Source organism: Haplochromis burtoni, unplaced genomic scaffold (genome assembly GCF_018398535.1).
Source record: "Haplochromis burtoni strain Fernald_Lab_line unplaced genomic scaffold, NCSU_Asbu1 Contig_445, whole genome shotgun sequence".
NCBI lineage: Eukaryota > Metazoa > Chordata > Actinopteri > Cichliformes > Cichlidae > Haplochromis > Haplochromis burtoni.
This window is the reverse complement of record NW_024582806.1, coordinates 64,343-81,336: the sequence shown is the minus strand read 5'-3', so window position 1 is coordinate 81,336 and position 16,994 is coordinate 64,343. Positions and strand designations below refer to the sequence as shown.

The 16,994-nt window shown below is 48.5% G+C and overlaps 1 protein-coding gene across 5 annotated transcripts in view; it reads right to left on the bottom strand.

Annotated features, from left to right (window-relative positions):
- Positions 1 to 1,857: 1,857 nt before the first annotated feature.
- Positions 1,858 to 16,994, bottom strand: part of zbtb4 (zinc finger and BTB domain containing 4) — a 27,818-nt gene continuing 12,681 nt past the window's right edge. For 3 of the 5 annotated variants that reach the window (XM_042213472.1, XM_042213469.1, XM_005945249.2), the window contains one exon: positions 1,858 to 10,549. In XM_042213472.1, the coding sequence (XP_042069406.1) occupies positions 5,053 to 10,533 (5,481 nt within the window). In that variant the 5' untranslated portion in view covers positions 10,534 to 10,549 and the 3' untranslated portion in view covers positions 1,858 to 5,052. The other 2 variants (XM_042213470.1, XM_042213471.1) reach the window with 2 other exon arrangements.

The following is a 16,994-nucleotide window of genomic DNA, read 5'->3' as shown; positions in this document are numbered from 1 at the left end:
TCAGAGGTCAAAACATGTCATTTTGATGTTGGAGTGATCTGTCCCTTTAATATGTTCAAAGGCAATTCATCTGTTACCTCACGTTTTTGGACTGGCTGTTCCTGGATAATCCACTGAGTGTCACTAGTGCTCATTCGGTGATGGTAATCTGTGATCAGGCTCAGGTTTCTTTCTCAGCAGCCAACTAAGCTGACACGAATGATTAAGCAGAGACGCTACAGGTGAACGGTAAATTCTTACTTTATGATGAATTCTTTGTTTCACCTTTTCCACAAATGCAGATTTCAGCATTTGCTTTTATTTTGTCGGGACGTTAGGATCAAACGTTTCTACAGAGGGGGTTTGGGAGTCGAGGAAAACACCGTCAGCAGGTGTGTTTTTAGCAGTAGAATGTTCTGTTATACAGGCCCTGGATGATATATGAAGCCCTGATTAAAAACAATCACAATATAGAAAATAAACTGGTTTCTCTCTCTGAGTACCCCCCCCCCCAAAAAAACCCAACCTTTTAGAGAAGTGTAATAAAACAAAAGGCTCATATTGCTTTGGCTTGCATTACAGTCCACGTGTCTTTTTTAAACATGCATTTAATATAAAGTGAGAAATAAAGCTTAAAGCACTTGGTCTGTTCTTAAATCTGATCAGATGCCCATGTTGATCATATTAATCAATCTTTGCCTCTGAAACCACTATTCACGAGTAAACAATGGTAACTGACACATATTAGAAACTCTCCCCAATTGATTATTGAAACTAAGACAAAAATTCCTAGATTAAAGATTTTTTAGAAATGGCATGTTTGGATAAAAAATAAGATTTATTCCTTTAGATGAGGGCAGGTCAAGTTTTTTTCACACTAAGCAAAGGAAAACTTGTTGAATTGTTGCATCTACAAAAATACGGCCTCATTTACCATTAGAGTAAAACTGTTATAGATCATTACAAAAAAGTGGAGTGCTTTAAGTTGAAATTGAGCAGTGCAGACTTATAACAGTCCTTCGCCTCAATATCTGTTATCACAGTGCTGCTTTTTATTGGTATTTTTATGGTTGTGCGCTTAGTTTTCCTCTTAGAACGTCAGGGGCCAGCTCTAGATGATCCACGGGCCCGTTTTGGGCCTCGGGCCATATTTTATCCACATGTGACCTAGTTTGGTTTGCTGCGAGTTGTTCAGCTGTTTCAGATATTTTCTTTCCAAGTGAACCACGTCGGCCAGCCGTATGCAGAGATCGTGCTTGTGACAGCGTGACAGGATGCAAATATTACAATGGATCAGCTGAGCTGTCATGTTAGCTGGCTCATGCAGTCAAAGCTCCTGATGAAACTGCTCATAACAAGATTTTTGAGTATTCACTTCATGATTCGTGCCCACATATTTCTCCTCCTACTCAGAAATAGCTGAATGAATTTCTACTTTTCCTTCTTCGCTTTTCCAATGCATCTTTTTCTTTGTTTGTTTTGGGCTTTTTTTGGCACTCTCAGCACAGTAAAGCGAGAGCCATCTGGTTCCATTATATTGAATAGAAGAAGGCAGACGTCTCAGCTTACAGCTGATATCTCCCAAATTGGGCAACTCGCACCAAAACAATCTTGGAGGATAAAAATCAGCACAGGCCAGAAGAAAAATCCATACATTCTGAGTTTTTGGAGGGGAGAGGTGACATGCGTCTTTAAAACAAAGCTCCCCCCCCCCCCGATCTGCTAAATATTAAACGCACATTTCACAAACAATGCAAAAGCAGACATCTGCTGACTTTAAGCACATGGTTCGTATTAAGGGCGCTGGATCAACTTGGACACATCATCAACATGAACAAGAACAACCACAAAACAACACACGCAGCACCAAGCTAGAGCTGATTTCGCTGGGTCATCAGGTTAATACTTTATTTTGTTTGATTGCAGCAAAGAGAAAGAAAGGGAGACGGAAACGGGGTGGGGTTGGGGTGGAGGGGAGGAGGAGAAGTAGAATGTCGGAGAGAGGAAACTACAGACTTTGGGAGAGCTGTGGCTACAAGCCTTTGTATCAAATCTAAAGACAAAGTCATCAGGCAACATTAAAACATCTTTTAAAAATAACAATAACATATTCTGTGGGCTCTATATGGCACAGTATTACCCTAGACATGTACACGATACCAAAACAGTTTAGCCACACTCCTACATCTATGAACAGCTTCGTAGCAAACAAAGCCAAGAACTCTATCTCCAAATCATCATTTCTCAAGGAAAAAAAAATGCTAATTCAAATTTCTTATGCCATAACAAGGCACCTTTAACAGTTGAAATCTGGCAGATCCACATCTTACTATAATTATTTAAATATCAAAGCAGAGGCACATTCATTGAAACTAAAACATACAGTAAATAGTTGTTTTGTTTAGTTTGATTTTTTAAACCTCCAGATTCCAGTCCAGTCACTACAATAAGTCGATTTGCATGCTTTTGGTCTGTATGATAACCATGAGAGCAAACTATGGCATAAGAAACTATGGTCCAAAAACACCCCCGCGAAACACAAACATGTCCGTCTACAGGAATGGCTTGAGATAGTGTATTGGAGACAGAAAGGCTTTTTATTTTACACTGAAACTAACCCACAGAAAAGAAAAGAAAAACAAAACAGGTGGCCCATATACTGCCAAGGGATATGCTGCTTAGGCAGATTTATTTTGGTTTTCTTATTCACGTCGCGCAGCCGCTCGCTCTCGTACACAACACGTACCCCAAACATACAAAAAAACAAATCAAAAAAACCATTTAAAAATAAAAAGGCTTGTAACCACACCCAAGGGGGACGCCTGTGCACCCCTGCAGTCGGTCACACAGTGTTTTCAACACTCCCACCTGGACCAAAAAGGTGCCCGCGTACCATCACACACCGAAACGTCGTCACTCAGAACAACAACACCAGTAACAAAAACAAAAGAAGGTGCAGCGAGCGAGTGTATGCTCGAGGGGGAGAGGGGCGAGGGGCGGGGAGGGGGCGGGATTAAAATAGCGCCTACAAAGTGACCGTGAGAAGTAAAAAAAAAAAAAGAAAAGTGGCGGCTAATTTTTGTGGAATTCTTCCAAATAATACATCAAAAACATAACAGATATGGATGATTTAGAGACCAGAAAAAATATATATAAAAGGAAACAAAACAGAAGCTGTGCGCACAATGCCAGATTTGCCGAGGATATAAACGGTTAGGAAGCGAGTGTTGCTCATGCTTTGTGGATACAGAACCAAAGTTTACTGACATGTTCCTAGGACTACTGTATATATGCATACCAGACGTTATACGGTTCTTTTAACAGGTTATTTGTGTCAAAACAGAAAACAAAACAGGAACTTGGAAAAAACAAAGAAAAAAAAAACCCAAACAAAAAAACAACTCTACCATTAATGTAGCTGTACTTCATTAACCTCATGACTAAATTTACATTCATATTTTGAAGTTTTTACCCTCCCCTCTTTTCCGCCGAAGCCACTTTCCCCACCTGGTAGGGCTAAACAACATAAACAACAACATCTTTTCAACAGAACAAACATATAGAGAGATAACATTACACTTAACAAAAAGGCCCCACCGCGAGGGCGTCTGGAGAGTGTCGGCCACCGCTTTTTGGCCTTTTCCTACCTCTCGCTAATAACACAAGGCAGGAAGGGAATAGTTCAGACTTTTTTTTTTTCTTTTTCCAATCTCCTCACAGTTATGGAGCAGGACAACATTTTTCGTCCGCAGCGTCATTTCTACGGAGCACTTCTGTTCAGAGTCCAGCAGTTTTGTGCCCATATATTTCTCTTTCCTCTTCAGAAACAACTCAATACCCTGAATTCATTTCTTTTTCTCCCCCCCCCCCATTCTTTGCTCTCTTCTTCCTGGCTTAGAAAATGGAGCCTTTTCCTCTTCCAGTCAAAGAGGGGAAAAAGCTACGCAACATGAAGGCTGACCTTTCTTTTTTTTTTTTAGTAGTATTTTCAGTTTTTTTTTTCTTTTTAAGTTTTTAAGTGAAGGAAATGAGATGAAAAAACGGAAGTGCAATGGTCTACCAGCCTTTAATTCTTACCCAGTGGCCAGCTACATTTCCAAAGCAGCTACAAGTGTCCCTTTTAAGTGACCACTACTTTTCTAGTTTGTGCACATAAGGTATAAACTATGGTGAATGCTATACAGATCCTACAGTGTCATCTGGCCCCCGGAGTCGCCAGGTTCGCTGACAGACCTCAGAAGCTCAGGTGATCTGTCATTGTCATAGACTCGCGTCCAGCCACAGCTTCGACTTCTTAATGATTTGGATATGAAGAATCGCTTCTAAATGCACTTCTACACATTGACCTACGGTAGCTTTTCCGACTAGAGTAGGAATGCTGTGTGCGTCTCAAACGGAATGATCTTATTCCCACACACCCAAACTCACACACTTTCGCACATATGCAGTTAATGCTCAACCCCTGCATGCACACATCCCTACCTGCTGTACATGTTCATGTAAAAGCTCACATATATACCTCTCGTGGACACTTTTACACCAGCGGGACACGCCTGCTGTTCTCACTCGCTCACTCGTACAAACGCACGCACAAGGTTTGAGTCGTTTAATGCTCCACCACCTCCAGCCGTGTTGAATAAGGACTCCTCTGCCTCATCCTTGCCCACACAAGCCTTCCCTGAAGAGCCTTTATCCTCGTTATGCGGTGACTATAAAGGGAAGTAGACTGAACTAATTTTTTTTCTTTTTTTCACAAAACACACACCCTGTTAGCAGTTCTTAATTCTTATATTATAGATAATATAATGAGTCAAAGAGGAAGATTAATCGAGCTCTAGATCTATAACACGCTACAGCTGGGCGGGAGAGATGCGGAGAGAGGCGAGCAGGAGTAAAGGCAGGAGAGTTTCTTTGCTTCTTCTCCTCCCTTCACACTTTTGCTTCCTAACTCCGATCTCTGCTGGATTAAAGAGAGGCAGGGGTGCCGTGCCAGTGTATGCACTCCTCCCGCTCCCAGCCTGAACACATGAGGCTGTCCCCTTTGAATTATATTCCTTTTAATGCGTGGCTGTCCTAGGGTTTGCTGCTGCTGTTGTCCCGTTGCTTTTTGCTGCTGCCGCTGCTGCCGCTGTAGAGGCTTGGGTTTGCCACGAGGGGATGGGGGGCCGCCCCCATGTAAGGCCCGGCAGTTGCTGCGTAGTTGAAGATGGCAGGGAGGAAGGGCAGAGGCTCCACTTTGTCTCCCCCCGGTGCCATCATATTCAGAGCCACGGGCAGCGCTGCCAAGTTGTAGGGATAGGCCAGGAACTGGGGCCCATACAGCAGCTGGTAGGGGTCCGGATAGAATGGCAGCTTGGCCAGGTCCCCGCCATTGGGGACCATCACTTTTCCCAAGGGGCCAAAGGGAAGCGTTCCAGGCGGGTAGGAGGACATGAGCAGGTTTTCCTCCTGCTTCTTACCAGAGCGGTAGCTGTCCGGCACAATGAGGGGTAGTGGATAATCCTGGGAGGGGTAACCCACTGGGGTGGTGTTACCTTGCTGGGAATCTCTAGAAGAAACGGTATCCTGGTGCTCCGGTTCAGGTGGCTGCGGGGCTCGGGGGAGAAGCAGAGCGTGGGCAGAGGGGCGGTCGCCGGCACCAGCTGCTCCAGTGGGCAGCGTAAGCCTGTCAAGTCCTTGTGAACTGGAGTGAACCTGGTGGTTGGTTTGAGCTATCAGTCCAATGGTCGAAGGTGACCGGCAGGGGGATTTGGGAGTGTGCCTGTGTGATGAGGGTCCATTCATAGTGGTTTGAGTGGGGATATGTTGGGGAGATGGGATGGGGCTCAAGGGCTCCTCTTTGGGGACCAAAAGTGTGATCTGGTCCTCTGGGATGTGAGCAGCTCTACTGACTTGGTGGACTCTCTCTAGTTCTTTTTCTCTCTCCCTCACAATTTCTTTCTCCCTCTCCCGCTCTCTCTGTCTCTCCAGCTCCCTCTCTTTCTCCCTTTGCCTCTCTATCTCCCTCTCGCGAGCTAGAATTGAGGACATGGTCAGGTCTTGTGCTTCATTGGGAGAGGGGCTGCGGGACAGGGACTGGACTCTGAGATCTTGCACCAGAGGCGGCTCCTCGTAGCCGGCGTGTAGAAATAAACTGCTCCCACCCTGTCTCTCTCTGTCCATAATGACCCCATCCCGTTTCACGAATCCCCCCTCGGAGCTGGAAGATGTTGTCATGGAAACAGGAGGAGCAGCAGTGGTTATTCTGGTCTGTGATGTCATGGGCACATTTGGGGAGGTGTTGGCGGATGCCACAGCGTGCACAGGGCTGGGTATTCTGTGGATCTGACTGTCTAGGTGCTTTTTGCTGGGAGTGCGGTAGTCAAGACATTCAGATCCGTTCATGACGAGCACGGTCTGGAGGGTGGAGGGCGTGGCAGATGTTAATTTGTGGTTGGTGGGTGTAAGGTTTACTGGGGCGTCTAACGGAGGGTCTGCAGCTTTTGGTGGCTCTCTCTCTGGAGCTGGAAGTGTGGGCTCTGTTAGTTCAGGTTTGTCACTGGTTTCTGACACCTGATGATCTGTGAGCTCACAGAGGTGCTCCTCAGGCTGCTGCGACGCCAAGCACTCGCCACTGCTGGGCGGCTCTGGCGTCGAATAGCTGATGACTGAAACAGAGAGAGCACTGGGAAGCTCTGCTTTTTCATTCTCTCTGCTAAGAATGTCGGCAACTGTCTCTGCTGTTTTTGGCTCTGTGTCTTTATCTTCTCTTTCTCTCTCTGGAGAACTGCTGAGCTCGTGGCGTCGGATGTGTCGATTCAGAGCTGAGGATGTCTTGCACACCTTGTGACACTGTGGGCACGTGTGTCGTGATAAGGCCCTTCTGCTTAGACGAGTTGGACTAGAGTGACTCCCTCCCAGGCCACCCTGTCCCCCCTTATCTTCATCATATTTTGAAATCTCTGGCACAGGTTTGACCCCTTCTACTTGTTCGTGAGCAGCTTTGAGAGGTGCACAGGGGGCTTCAGTAGGTTTGGGATGCTGGGCTCTCTGGTGGTCTTCCAGCTTATCCCTCGAGGGGAAAGTGGCTCGACAGAAAAGGCAAACAAACTCCAGCAGGTGGCTCAGCTCGTGTTTGTCTCGTTTTCTGGGGCTCGAGAACCAGCGGCCGCACGTACCACACTCAGCTGCGTTCCCGTTAGTCCACGGCCGCCGTTTTATTCCTGTAGGAGCCACTGAGGTAGACTGAGGAGGTTTTGGAGAGTGCACAGGAGAGGTGGAAACCTCATGGCGGGTTTCCTTAACCTCTTCTTCAGCCTCTTTATTTTTCTCTTTCTTTTCCCCCTCTCCCTTGTCTCTGTTAGCTTTTGGCAGTTTTTCAGCCTCCTCAGTTGTTGCATCCTCTTCTTCATCTTGTGATTTCTCTGTTTCTTTATTTGAAAGGTTCTTAAGCCTCTCTGCCCTCCTCTTCAGCCGGATGGAGCGCTTGTACTTTAGCTTCCTCTGCCAGCTCTTTACCCTCTGTAGATGTGCTTGGGCCTTTCTCTTGGGCTTATAGGAGTAGTAAGGTCGCCATAAATTGTCCTCTGTGTCATGGTCGCTCTCGAGCTCGCGCACCTCCTGACGAAAGTAGTACTCCCTCACTTCACTGGGGGATTTGGGGCTCTTTTTCCTGACCACTTCTTCTTCTTCCTCCTCCTCCTCAGAGTCTCCACCTTCCTTATTGCCCTCTGCTTCCATGCTGGCTCTGCTTTGGAGGCGGTGTCTGTGGTGGTGGTGGTGGTGGGAGTGAGAGTGGCGTGGTTCCTTGGCGTCCCGCACAGATGACGTTTCACTGCGTTTGGTTTTGGGGGGAGAAAGGCTCTTATCTCTCCTGAGGTCTGTCTCAGATATACTGCGCTTCACTATGGCCTCCTCACCAATACGTACAGTAATCTGACACAGTGGCCCTGCCTCTTTGACCTGTGACCCTACAGATGCTGACAGCTGCTTTGAGTTAGAGATATCACTCTTGCTGTGGGACTTGCGTGATTTGTGAAATAATCTGCCTGTCTCTCTGTCCTGCCTGCCTCTCGAGCCCTCCTCTGCCGTATCTGAACTGTCTCTTGACCTCTTTCTGTGATTATCTATGCTGTCCCTTTGCTTTTTGATGGGCCGAGACGGGCCCTTGACTACAGTCTGACTGTCACTGTTTTCGGGGGATGGGCTGTTCACTGGGCTTTTCTCGCTTCCAGACGTGACCTGATTGCTATGCACAATGACAGAGGATGACACAGCTGTCCCGTGAACTATGACGGAGGGCTTTGTATGGCCATATGTTATCACAGAAGGCATGCTCGTCTCTGTGCCTCTACCACTCTTGAGACTTTTGGTTTTACTGCTGTTGGACATTTTGAAGCTGCCACTACCTCTCCCCTGCTCTGACTCAATGTCTTCACTCTCATGTTTTCTAACCTGGGACATATCTACCTGGGGGAGGGGTGTTAGTGCAGAGAGGTCCCTGTGCTCAGCAGTCACAGAGACAGGGAATCCATCAGGGAAGGCATCTGGGTCAGGCTTTAGACTCTGAGGGTGGGCCCCACTGATTAGGCTTTGCAGGTCCCCGGGGCCCAGAGCACAGCCCAGGCCTGGCAGGGAGAGGGGAGGTGTTTCGGTTGGTGGCAGGAGCAGGCCGTTATGCAAACTGTCACTGTAAGTCTTGTAGGGTCTCTTCTGGGAGCGCATGGGAAGAAGACGGTACAGTTTGAGGGCGTTAGCTTTCTGCTTATAACCCCCGTTAGCTGTCTTCTCACTGGAGATGAGGCTGGGATTAATCCCATGGATGGTCTTCTGATGGGTTTTGAGATTGTAGTACGTGGCGAAGGCATCCCAGCAGAAGATGCACTGGTAGCGGCGCTCTCCTGTGTGCCACACCTCATGCTTTGTGCGGTACTCGGCCAGGGCAAAGACCTTGTCGCAGAAATGGCACGGATATTTGCGGCGCCAGGAGTGCACATTAGAGTGACGCTTCAGGCTGGAGAGGGTCATGTAGGAGCGCTCGCACACAGAGCAGAAGTAGATGACATTGCCGTCTACCACCTTCACAAAATGGTTCTCATCACCCGCCAGCACCTCTGTGCCTGCTGCATCATCACCTTGGATACGCGCCAGGAGGCTTCGTGCTTTCTTCCCTGGCCGTGCCTTGCTGATGTCTGTCTCTCCCACAATCATTCCCCCCTCCACTCTCACCTCGCCCTCCTCCAGCGGCTCCTCCTTTGGCTGTATAGTGAGAGAAGGAGGGCGAAGGCTATTAGAGGGCAGGCCTGGCACCCTGCAGGAGGCCTCGTGGGATTGCAGTCTCTTGCTGTGGATAAAGACCTTGCCACAGTAACGGCAGCAAAGGGCGCGGCTGCCACGATGCAGCCGCATGTGGACCGTGAGGGAGGAGGCTGAGCTAAACAGCCGATGGCACACGCCACAAATCAGTTCGGGCTTCAGGCTGTCAGTAGGGGAGTAGGAGGATGAGTGTGGGGGTGCGGTGAGGCCCTCGGAGGGAGGAGGAGGTGGTGGTGGTAAAGGGGGAGGGAGATGGAGGGTGGGCGGGTGAAGACTTGGTCCGTGAGGGCTCCCAGCTTTCCCAGATGGCCTTCCTGTTATTTTCTCTCGTCTCTCTGCATCCCCGCCTCTCTGATAGGCTGATGTGCCCAGACTGAAGAGGATCTGAGCAGTCTGTGAGGGGGAGGCTGTACCGTTGGCCGCCCTGTGCCTTTCATCCCATCCATCTCTAGCATAACATCCCCCAAAAGGCCCGGTGGAGGATCTTGGTGGCGACCTGTGAAACTGAGTCTCTGAACTGAGCTTGGAGCACTTTAGAGGAGGTGGCGATTTGATGTCCTTTCTGATGAGTGCATGAACAGTCATGGGAGATGAGGAGGAGGAGGGCGAAGAGGACGGAGAGCTGTCGTGTCTTGGGGGTTTAAAAGGTCTGTGCTTTACGTCCATGGTGGCATCCAGTTTCCACAGCGACCCCTTGTCTGAGCTTTTGGACGACGGTCGCCGTCGGTGGGGGGAAGGGGAAGATGAGGAGGAGGAGCCATGACAGTGGTTTGGTGATGTCAGAGAGGTCGGAAGGGGGGCTGCACTGAGCGGGAAGCTTAGGGTGATTTTTGCATTTTTAGGTCCATCACCCATATCCTCTAACCTGTCCTCCATTGTGGTCTCTCCCCGGCCTCCGAGCCTTTTACCCTTCATCTCCAAGCGCTCAGCTTCCCCTTCCTCCCCCTCCTCTTCTTTTTCTTCTTCAGACTGGGAAGTCACACCAGGACGGTGTACTGGTTTGTGTAGTCCTTTGACCTTGTTTGAGCCGTACAAACTGACAGGCGGATGCAAGGAGGAAGCTCGAGCTGGGTGAAGGGTGTTTCGAACCACTGGCAGCGGCGGCGGGGAAGACAAAGGGGACAGTCGCTGACTTTGGTGTGAGGTGGGGTCCTTAGCTGCAGTCCGTGCGGGTTTGCAGAGGGAAGCCGGGCGTTGTTCACTCAGACGTGACGGAATATGGCCCACACGGAGGGGGTCCCACACCTCACCGGACACCATGACCACCCCCCGAAATCTGAAAGAAAAAAAATCAGAAAGAAGGTATTAGCATTATAAGCATACCATGGTATATGTACAAAACATACATAATGTAGAAAATGGACATTACACCCAAAACTTTTGCAGACGCAATCATGACAAACGGTGGAGAAGACTAAATGCCCAGCTATGCTGAACTCCCGACTGCTCAGGCAGGAATGGTGAGTGCAGGGAGGGAGAGGGCAGAGGGGGAAGGAATGAATCTGCGGCAGTGCTGGTTTAGATTTCAGCGTGCCACAGCCAAGCTTTCAGAAACGCATTCCAGCGATCCATCTCTCTCTCTAGGCTGTGACACAACATTCCCTATGCCTAATTGGAAGGCGTTCAGATTTAATCAAGATTCCCGCGGAATAAATTGCTGACTTAGATTCGTGGCCCCAACACGCATAAAAATAGTCCCGCTCTCTCTTTATATGTGAGCAAGAGCCTTGTTAGCCATTCCTGGCAGTGGCTAGTATTTGCCAGGCATGACTCTAACCATTTATTTGTGAAGGCGGGGGGAAGGAGATTGCATGCATGTGCACAGAGAAGGGGTGTTTTTCTGCCCTCTGCATCCGGTACAATCTCGGCTAAGCCGGAGAAGATGAGCGACAGGCTATCCTCATTTCCATCCTAATTCGCCTGCTACGGTGGCGGTTGCAGTGCCACTGCAAAAATGTCCCATAAATGAGAAAGCAGCAGAATCGCGTACCGGCAGTCAGCTCGCTGTTATCACTTATTTATTGCGGGTTCATTTGTTTAGGTCTGCAGATTTGGGGGGGGGGGGCAGAGACGGGATTGGGCCGTAATGATGTGACGAGGAGAAAAATCCTCAGTCATGCTTTTCTGCCTTCGTTTCGAGCAGCAAAGCAGCCAGGAAGGCAGGCCGCTGTAAAATTCCACAGGCAGCCCTGAACAGGCAGAAACTAGGTCAGCACTGTTATTGCAGAGGAAAGAGGAGGGAGAGACAGAGAAGGAGAAAAGAGGGTGAGGATGAGGGAGAGTGAAAGGGTGACAGAAAAAAAGGGAGACAGAAAGAGTGTGTGGGTTAGTGAAAAAGGGGAGGGGGGGGGGTTAATATAGGAACAGTCAGACACACGGCACCGTCAGACAAACAGGAGCCCAGGCTAATGCTACCACACACACGCAGAGCACATACGTGCACTCTGCATACACTCTCACCCACAGGCAAGACAGGCCGGCATAAACAAAGCAGTTCAACATGGAAGGGCCTGCTTGTAAATGATATTCAAAACCAAAGGGTGAATCTGAGTGCACAGCGGCCTAACACTGAGGATGCAGCTGGAGTGACATGTAGCCAACGGAAGGAAAACAGAAGTGTCTTTTAATCACATACTGGGTGCAAGCAGCGGCACATGCTCTTTGTTATGCAAGGGACAATAAAGCGGTTCATGCCGGCTTTCAGATCTAAATCAGAGCAAGGGTGCACGAATCAGTGCTTAGTACTGAAACGGGCCTCCGTTGTCGCTCACATTTGCTGAGCGATAGATGTTGTGCAGGAAATCCCTTATGGCAAGCGCCAGGCTGCTACAAGTGGGCGGACGCGTTGAGAGACAGCGCCAAGGCTAAAAATTTCATCCCCTCATCTGATTCTTGCGTCGCGGACAGGAAAATGCGTACGACGCCCCCTCGCTCTTTCTCTTCATCTCCCTATGACGCACGGAACCACTGTGCAAGCAGAGCCTGCACAACACGCAGCCTGACTGTGACAGGCTGCCTTTTAAAAGTCCCAACTTTATCTCCACACACACACAGATGAGTGGACAAACACCTCGACACTCGGCGCACAGACAAATGTGACCATGAGAGTCCCCAGGCAAAAATCAAAATAAACAGCAACCCTGTTCCCACACCTCTCTGCAACAGGATGTTCTGCACAAATAAACACGTCGCCCGGCCTGTGAAGCGTTCGTCTATTTATGCTCGTGGCACTACAAAAACCGCGCATCGAGAGCAGGTGCTCAGCCGGTGCGGGCCAAATTACGGAGCGGGCTCACGTAAACACGACGCGCATTATAGCAAACGCGTCGGCTTTCATGTAAAGACAGAGACGCTGGGCTGACAGGCAGAGGGATCAAAGGCAGACTTTGAGCATGATTCAGTTTGTTTTCCACATCAAATGACAAATCTGAAGAGAAAGTAAACATCAGCGGTTTTGATTAGGAGGATTTTATTCTTTAAAATCTTAAAAATAGCACAAAGTTGAAGATCGGTGCATTTAAAGTGACAATAAAGTTCCTCGTTTTGATTATAATTACAAATTACACGTTGACTGCACATTGTAACGGCATGGCCAACACGTATGACCAACGCATGACACCATTAGGGGGATACAGATGGGGGCCCAATCAAGTCTGGCATTCACTGCGCAACCCCTGTCTGCCACCGAGCAGGAAATCTTCAGGGAAAATTAAGGCTCGTTTTTTGTTTTTCACTACTGCTATCAGTCGCTTTCCCCAGGTAACTGAAATGAGGGACACTGGAAGAAATAGAGCCACAGTGGAAACTGTGATTGGCAAATAAGAGGGAGGAGGCACAGTAGCGCGAAGAGGAAGCATGACACGCAGCGTGAGTAAAGCAAGGAGAAACCTCAGACAGAGGAATTCACTTGATGGAGGTGAGAGGGTTTTAAGGGAAACGCTGATCCGTAAGTAACAAAGCCTACCTGACTGTACTCCTCTCATTAACCTTTAAACTCCTTAACTTTAAGAAATTAAAAGTGCTATCCAGCACAACAAATAACTTGGACCTGCTTGGACTCCAAGTTTGACTTATTGACTTTGGGGTCTTTTTTCTCTTGGCAGGAGAAAAATGTGGAGAACTTTAACTTTTCCCTTATAATTGTATGATTTGCAACGGACAATCAGTCACCGGGAACATCGCCGCTAAACTGGCCTTGTATAACAGAAGGCAGGACGGCAGAGGAGTTTGGCTGGTGCACCAGCTCGAGGCCTTGAACCAGACGTTGAGCAATCTGTTTATTCCGCACTGAAACTGGTACTCATGCTGATAGACAAATAACTGGTGGGATTCAGTTACCATGTTCTTTTTTAACCATCTTACAGAAACACTCTCAAAAATCAAACCACCAGTGTTGAGATTTTTTTTTTAATCTTCAAAGGGAAAACGACATAAAAAGGAAACCCTTTACAGCTCTTTCACAACAATACTTCTTATAATTGAATATTAAAAGGTCTGATTAAAGCAAATTAGATTTAATGCTGCTTTAGCGCCTCTTAATGTGGCACAATCAATATAGTGCAAACAGCTAACACTTGCACCTATGGCTCCTTTAAATTTTGAACTAATAGCGCTTAAATGATTAACTTCACCTCTGGGTATTCACTCTTTGCCATTCACCCTCCCAAATTAGGCCTTGATTAAAACTTCTTTTTATTTCCACAGTTTAGGCCATCATTGTTACACAACTGCAACACAACAACAGGACATCTTCGATAACTTGCACGCCTGGAAAAAAAAAATAGAAGCAGCTTGACGATCAAACAGGCCGTGACGGACCGAGTTTAGTTTGAGTTTACTCTGACCCTGAATGCAGCGGATGAGTTTGATGCGTTTCTTATAGAATAGGAAACTGTAACCAGCGGCAGTAACCTGACAGTAACTACAGGTCACAGCTGAACCAGGAAGTCTGTGTGTGTGTGTGTGTGACTTGTGTTTTTCCTTCTTTGCAATCCTTTTTCAGGATATCCCTTTATTTGTGGCGTGATAATAACATTGCACTCAGCAATTAGGCTGCTGACTGCAATGTTATTATTACTGAAAGTAATCATGGTATCAGTGCTCGTGCGTGTATTTGTGTGTGTGTGATAGGTTAAGAGGAGTGCCTGCGAGGGTGAATGTGGGGGGCCTGTGTGTTCCAGCCGGCGAGCCAGCGGCGAGGAGCATGTGGGAAGACGAAGGTGTAGCTGGGCGCCCTCCCCTGTGGAGGGTCAGCCAGAGGGGCCCAGGCATCGAAGCAGCAGTAGGTCTGCAAAGATGAGTGTTTGTGTGTGTGCATAATGTTGTGAGTGTGGGTGGGTTGGTGGGGTGGGGGGCATCGTTAGCAAGAACAGCTACTGAACTCCCGACAACCCCCCGGCCAAGAGGGCGTGGTGGAGCCAGCCAGATGGGATAGAGCAGGAGGGAGGAGGTAAGGGGAAGTTGGCATGGTTCGGGGAGTGGTTATGGTGGTGTGAGTGGGGGCGTGGGGGGGCTGGAGGGGAGACTTCAAACACATCCATCCCGTGTTCACATTTTACGGTTTCCTCGTCTTTCATATCCCCCCCCTCGTGCAATCCCTCAGTGTGACTGACTGCGTGCCCCCACCCTGTGTGTAAACTGTCGTATCGTGGTGTTTTCGAATGCCACTGCACGCACCGGCAAACCTGCCCGTGTCTAAAACGCACCACTCTCCACGCTCTGTTAGCTCCCAGCCCAGCACGTAATTCCCATAATTCTGCTTGCTGCAACAGAATCATGGGAGGCATTAGGAAGCAGCGAGACCCAAAAAAACATGAAGAAGGGAGAAAAAAACCCAGCTCTGGAGAGCGGCGGCAATGCATCGGTGACCTTTGTTGAGGTAATTCCCCCCACCCCCAAATCATTTTCAATTTCATGCGCAGTCCCTGCTGAAGGCGTGAAAACCTCATTTAAGTTCTTAACATGCGAGTATTAGCAAAGCGGTTTGTCACCATAAACAGCAAGTACACCCATAGCAGGGTGAGCAGCAAAGCGCTGCACCAGCTTCCTGAGCTTGTCCACATCCTTTTAAGTTTGCAGCATGTGAGAAAAAAAACAAAAACATTTATGTAAACACAGCTAACCAAGTCAAAGACGGTAACGCTTTTCATCTTAGCACTTTAATGTCCAGCGCAGAAAAACGCCTCAAAGGCACTTAATTCATCTAATGTGTGACTCAGCCACATTTAAAATAGCAAACCGCCGCTATCAGCATCATCATCTTCTTTTATTTCTTTTTTTTTTCAACACAACAGAGCTGCAGAGGAACTACACTTCCTATTGTCTGACCTATGACCTCTCACCCCGTGGCAGTATGGGTCATATTTTCCACATGCCGAGCTCGGGGACCTGTCTCGGCATCCAGGAGGGGAACGAGGAATGTTGGGAGTAGCTGGCAGCAGATGCTCTGTTGTTTTGGAAAAAAAAAAAAGAAAAAAGTAAGGCTTATGCTGGGCTGGGGACATCAATATGCCCTCTACCGCTCTATGTGAGGCAACCTCCAGCACAACACCAGGCTGGTAAAATGGAGGACAAACTGGGCGGCCCAAAAAAACGAAATAAGAGACAGAACCTGTTGATGGGACCGGAGATGTTTACCATCGCCTACATCCGACATTTAAACTCACCAGAACACTTCCTCTAATGTTGTTGGCGAGTTCACATGCAGGAGGTGGGGGACCGGCCCACCATGTTTAAGAGACCCCCTCAAAACAAACCTTGCATCGCGTGTTTGACGCCTTTTCCCGACCGGTGCGGGCTGACCGCCACCGCTCGCTCCCTCTCCCCTCGAGTCCCTGACCTGCAGTGACTCGCCGAGACGCGAGATAAATTAAAAGTTTCATCACAATCTCAGAACGAGTCATCGCTCTTGAAAAAGAACTGCGTGGTGCGCCAGCGACAGAGGATGAGGGAGACGAGGGACGAGGCCTGTTACTGGCACACGCACACGCACAGATCCAGCGCGCACACACACACACACACACACACACACACACATATAAATACCCTACCATAAACACACACTGCATAAGCGCACACACCCACCACAGGACTCACGCCCCAGCACGCGCACAGTAAAATAAAAACCTTTTCCTCCTTCTTCACGCGCGGAGCAATCACCGCCACAGCAGCAGAGTGAAGCGGAAAAACAAGCAGGAAAACAACAGATTTCAGCCTCTCTTCCTCTTATTCTCTCTGTCTGTCTCTCAGCAAGGCAAGCATACAAGAGAACGTACCTCGGAAAACCTCCTGCTGCATCTCTGCTGCGATGTGTTCTTTCCCCTCACACTCCCTCTCTCTCTCTCTCTCTCTCCCCCTTTGGTCTGTGTATGCGCACGTCGGAGTGTGTGCGAGAGAGGGAGAGAGAGAGAGAGAGAGTGAGCGGAGGGAGAGGCGGCGCACACACGCATGCACACACATACAGGCAGCAGTGTGTGAAGACAGAGGGCAGGAGCGATTCTCACACTCGAACTTGCTTGCTCTCACTCGCTCACTCCCCCCTTTTCTTGCTCTCTCTCCTGTCTCACTCCAGTTTTTTTTGCCTCTGACACACGATTCTTAGTGTTTTTGCTCTTTTCTTCTTCTTCTCCGGCAAGTGAATCCCTCTGCACCCCCTCAACTGACCCACCACCACTTCCACCCCAACCCCACTGAATCCAATCTTCTTTTTATTTGGAAGTGTT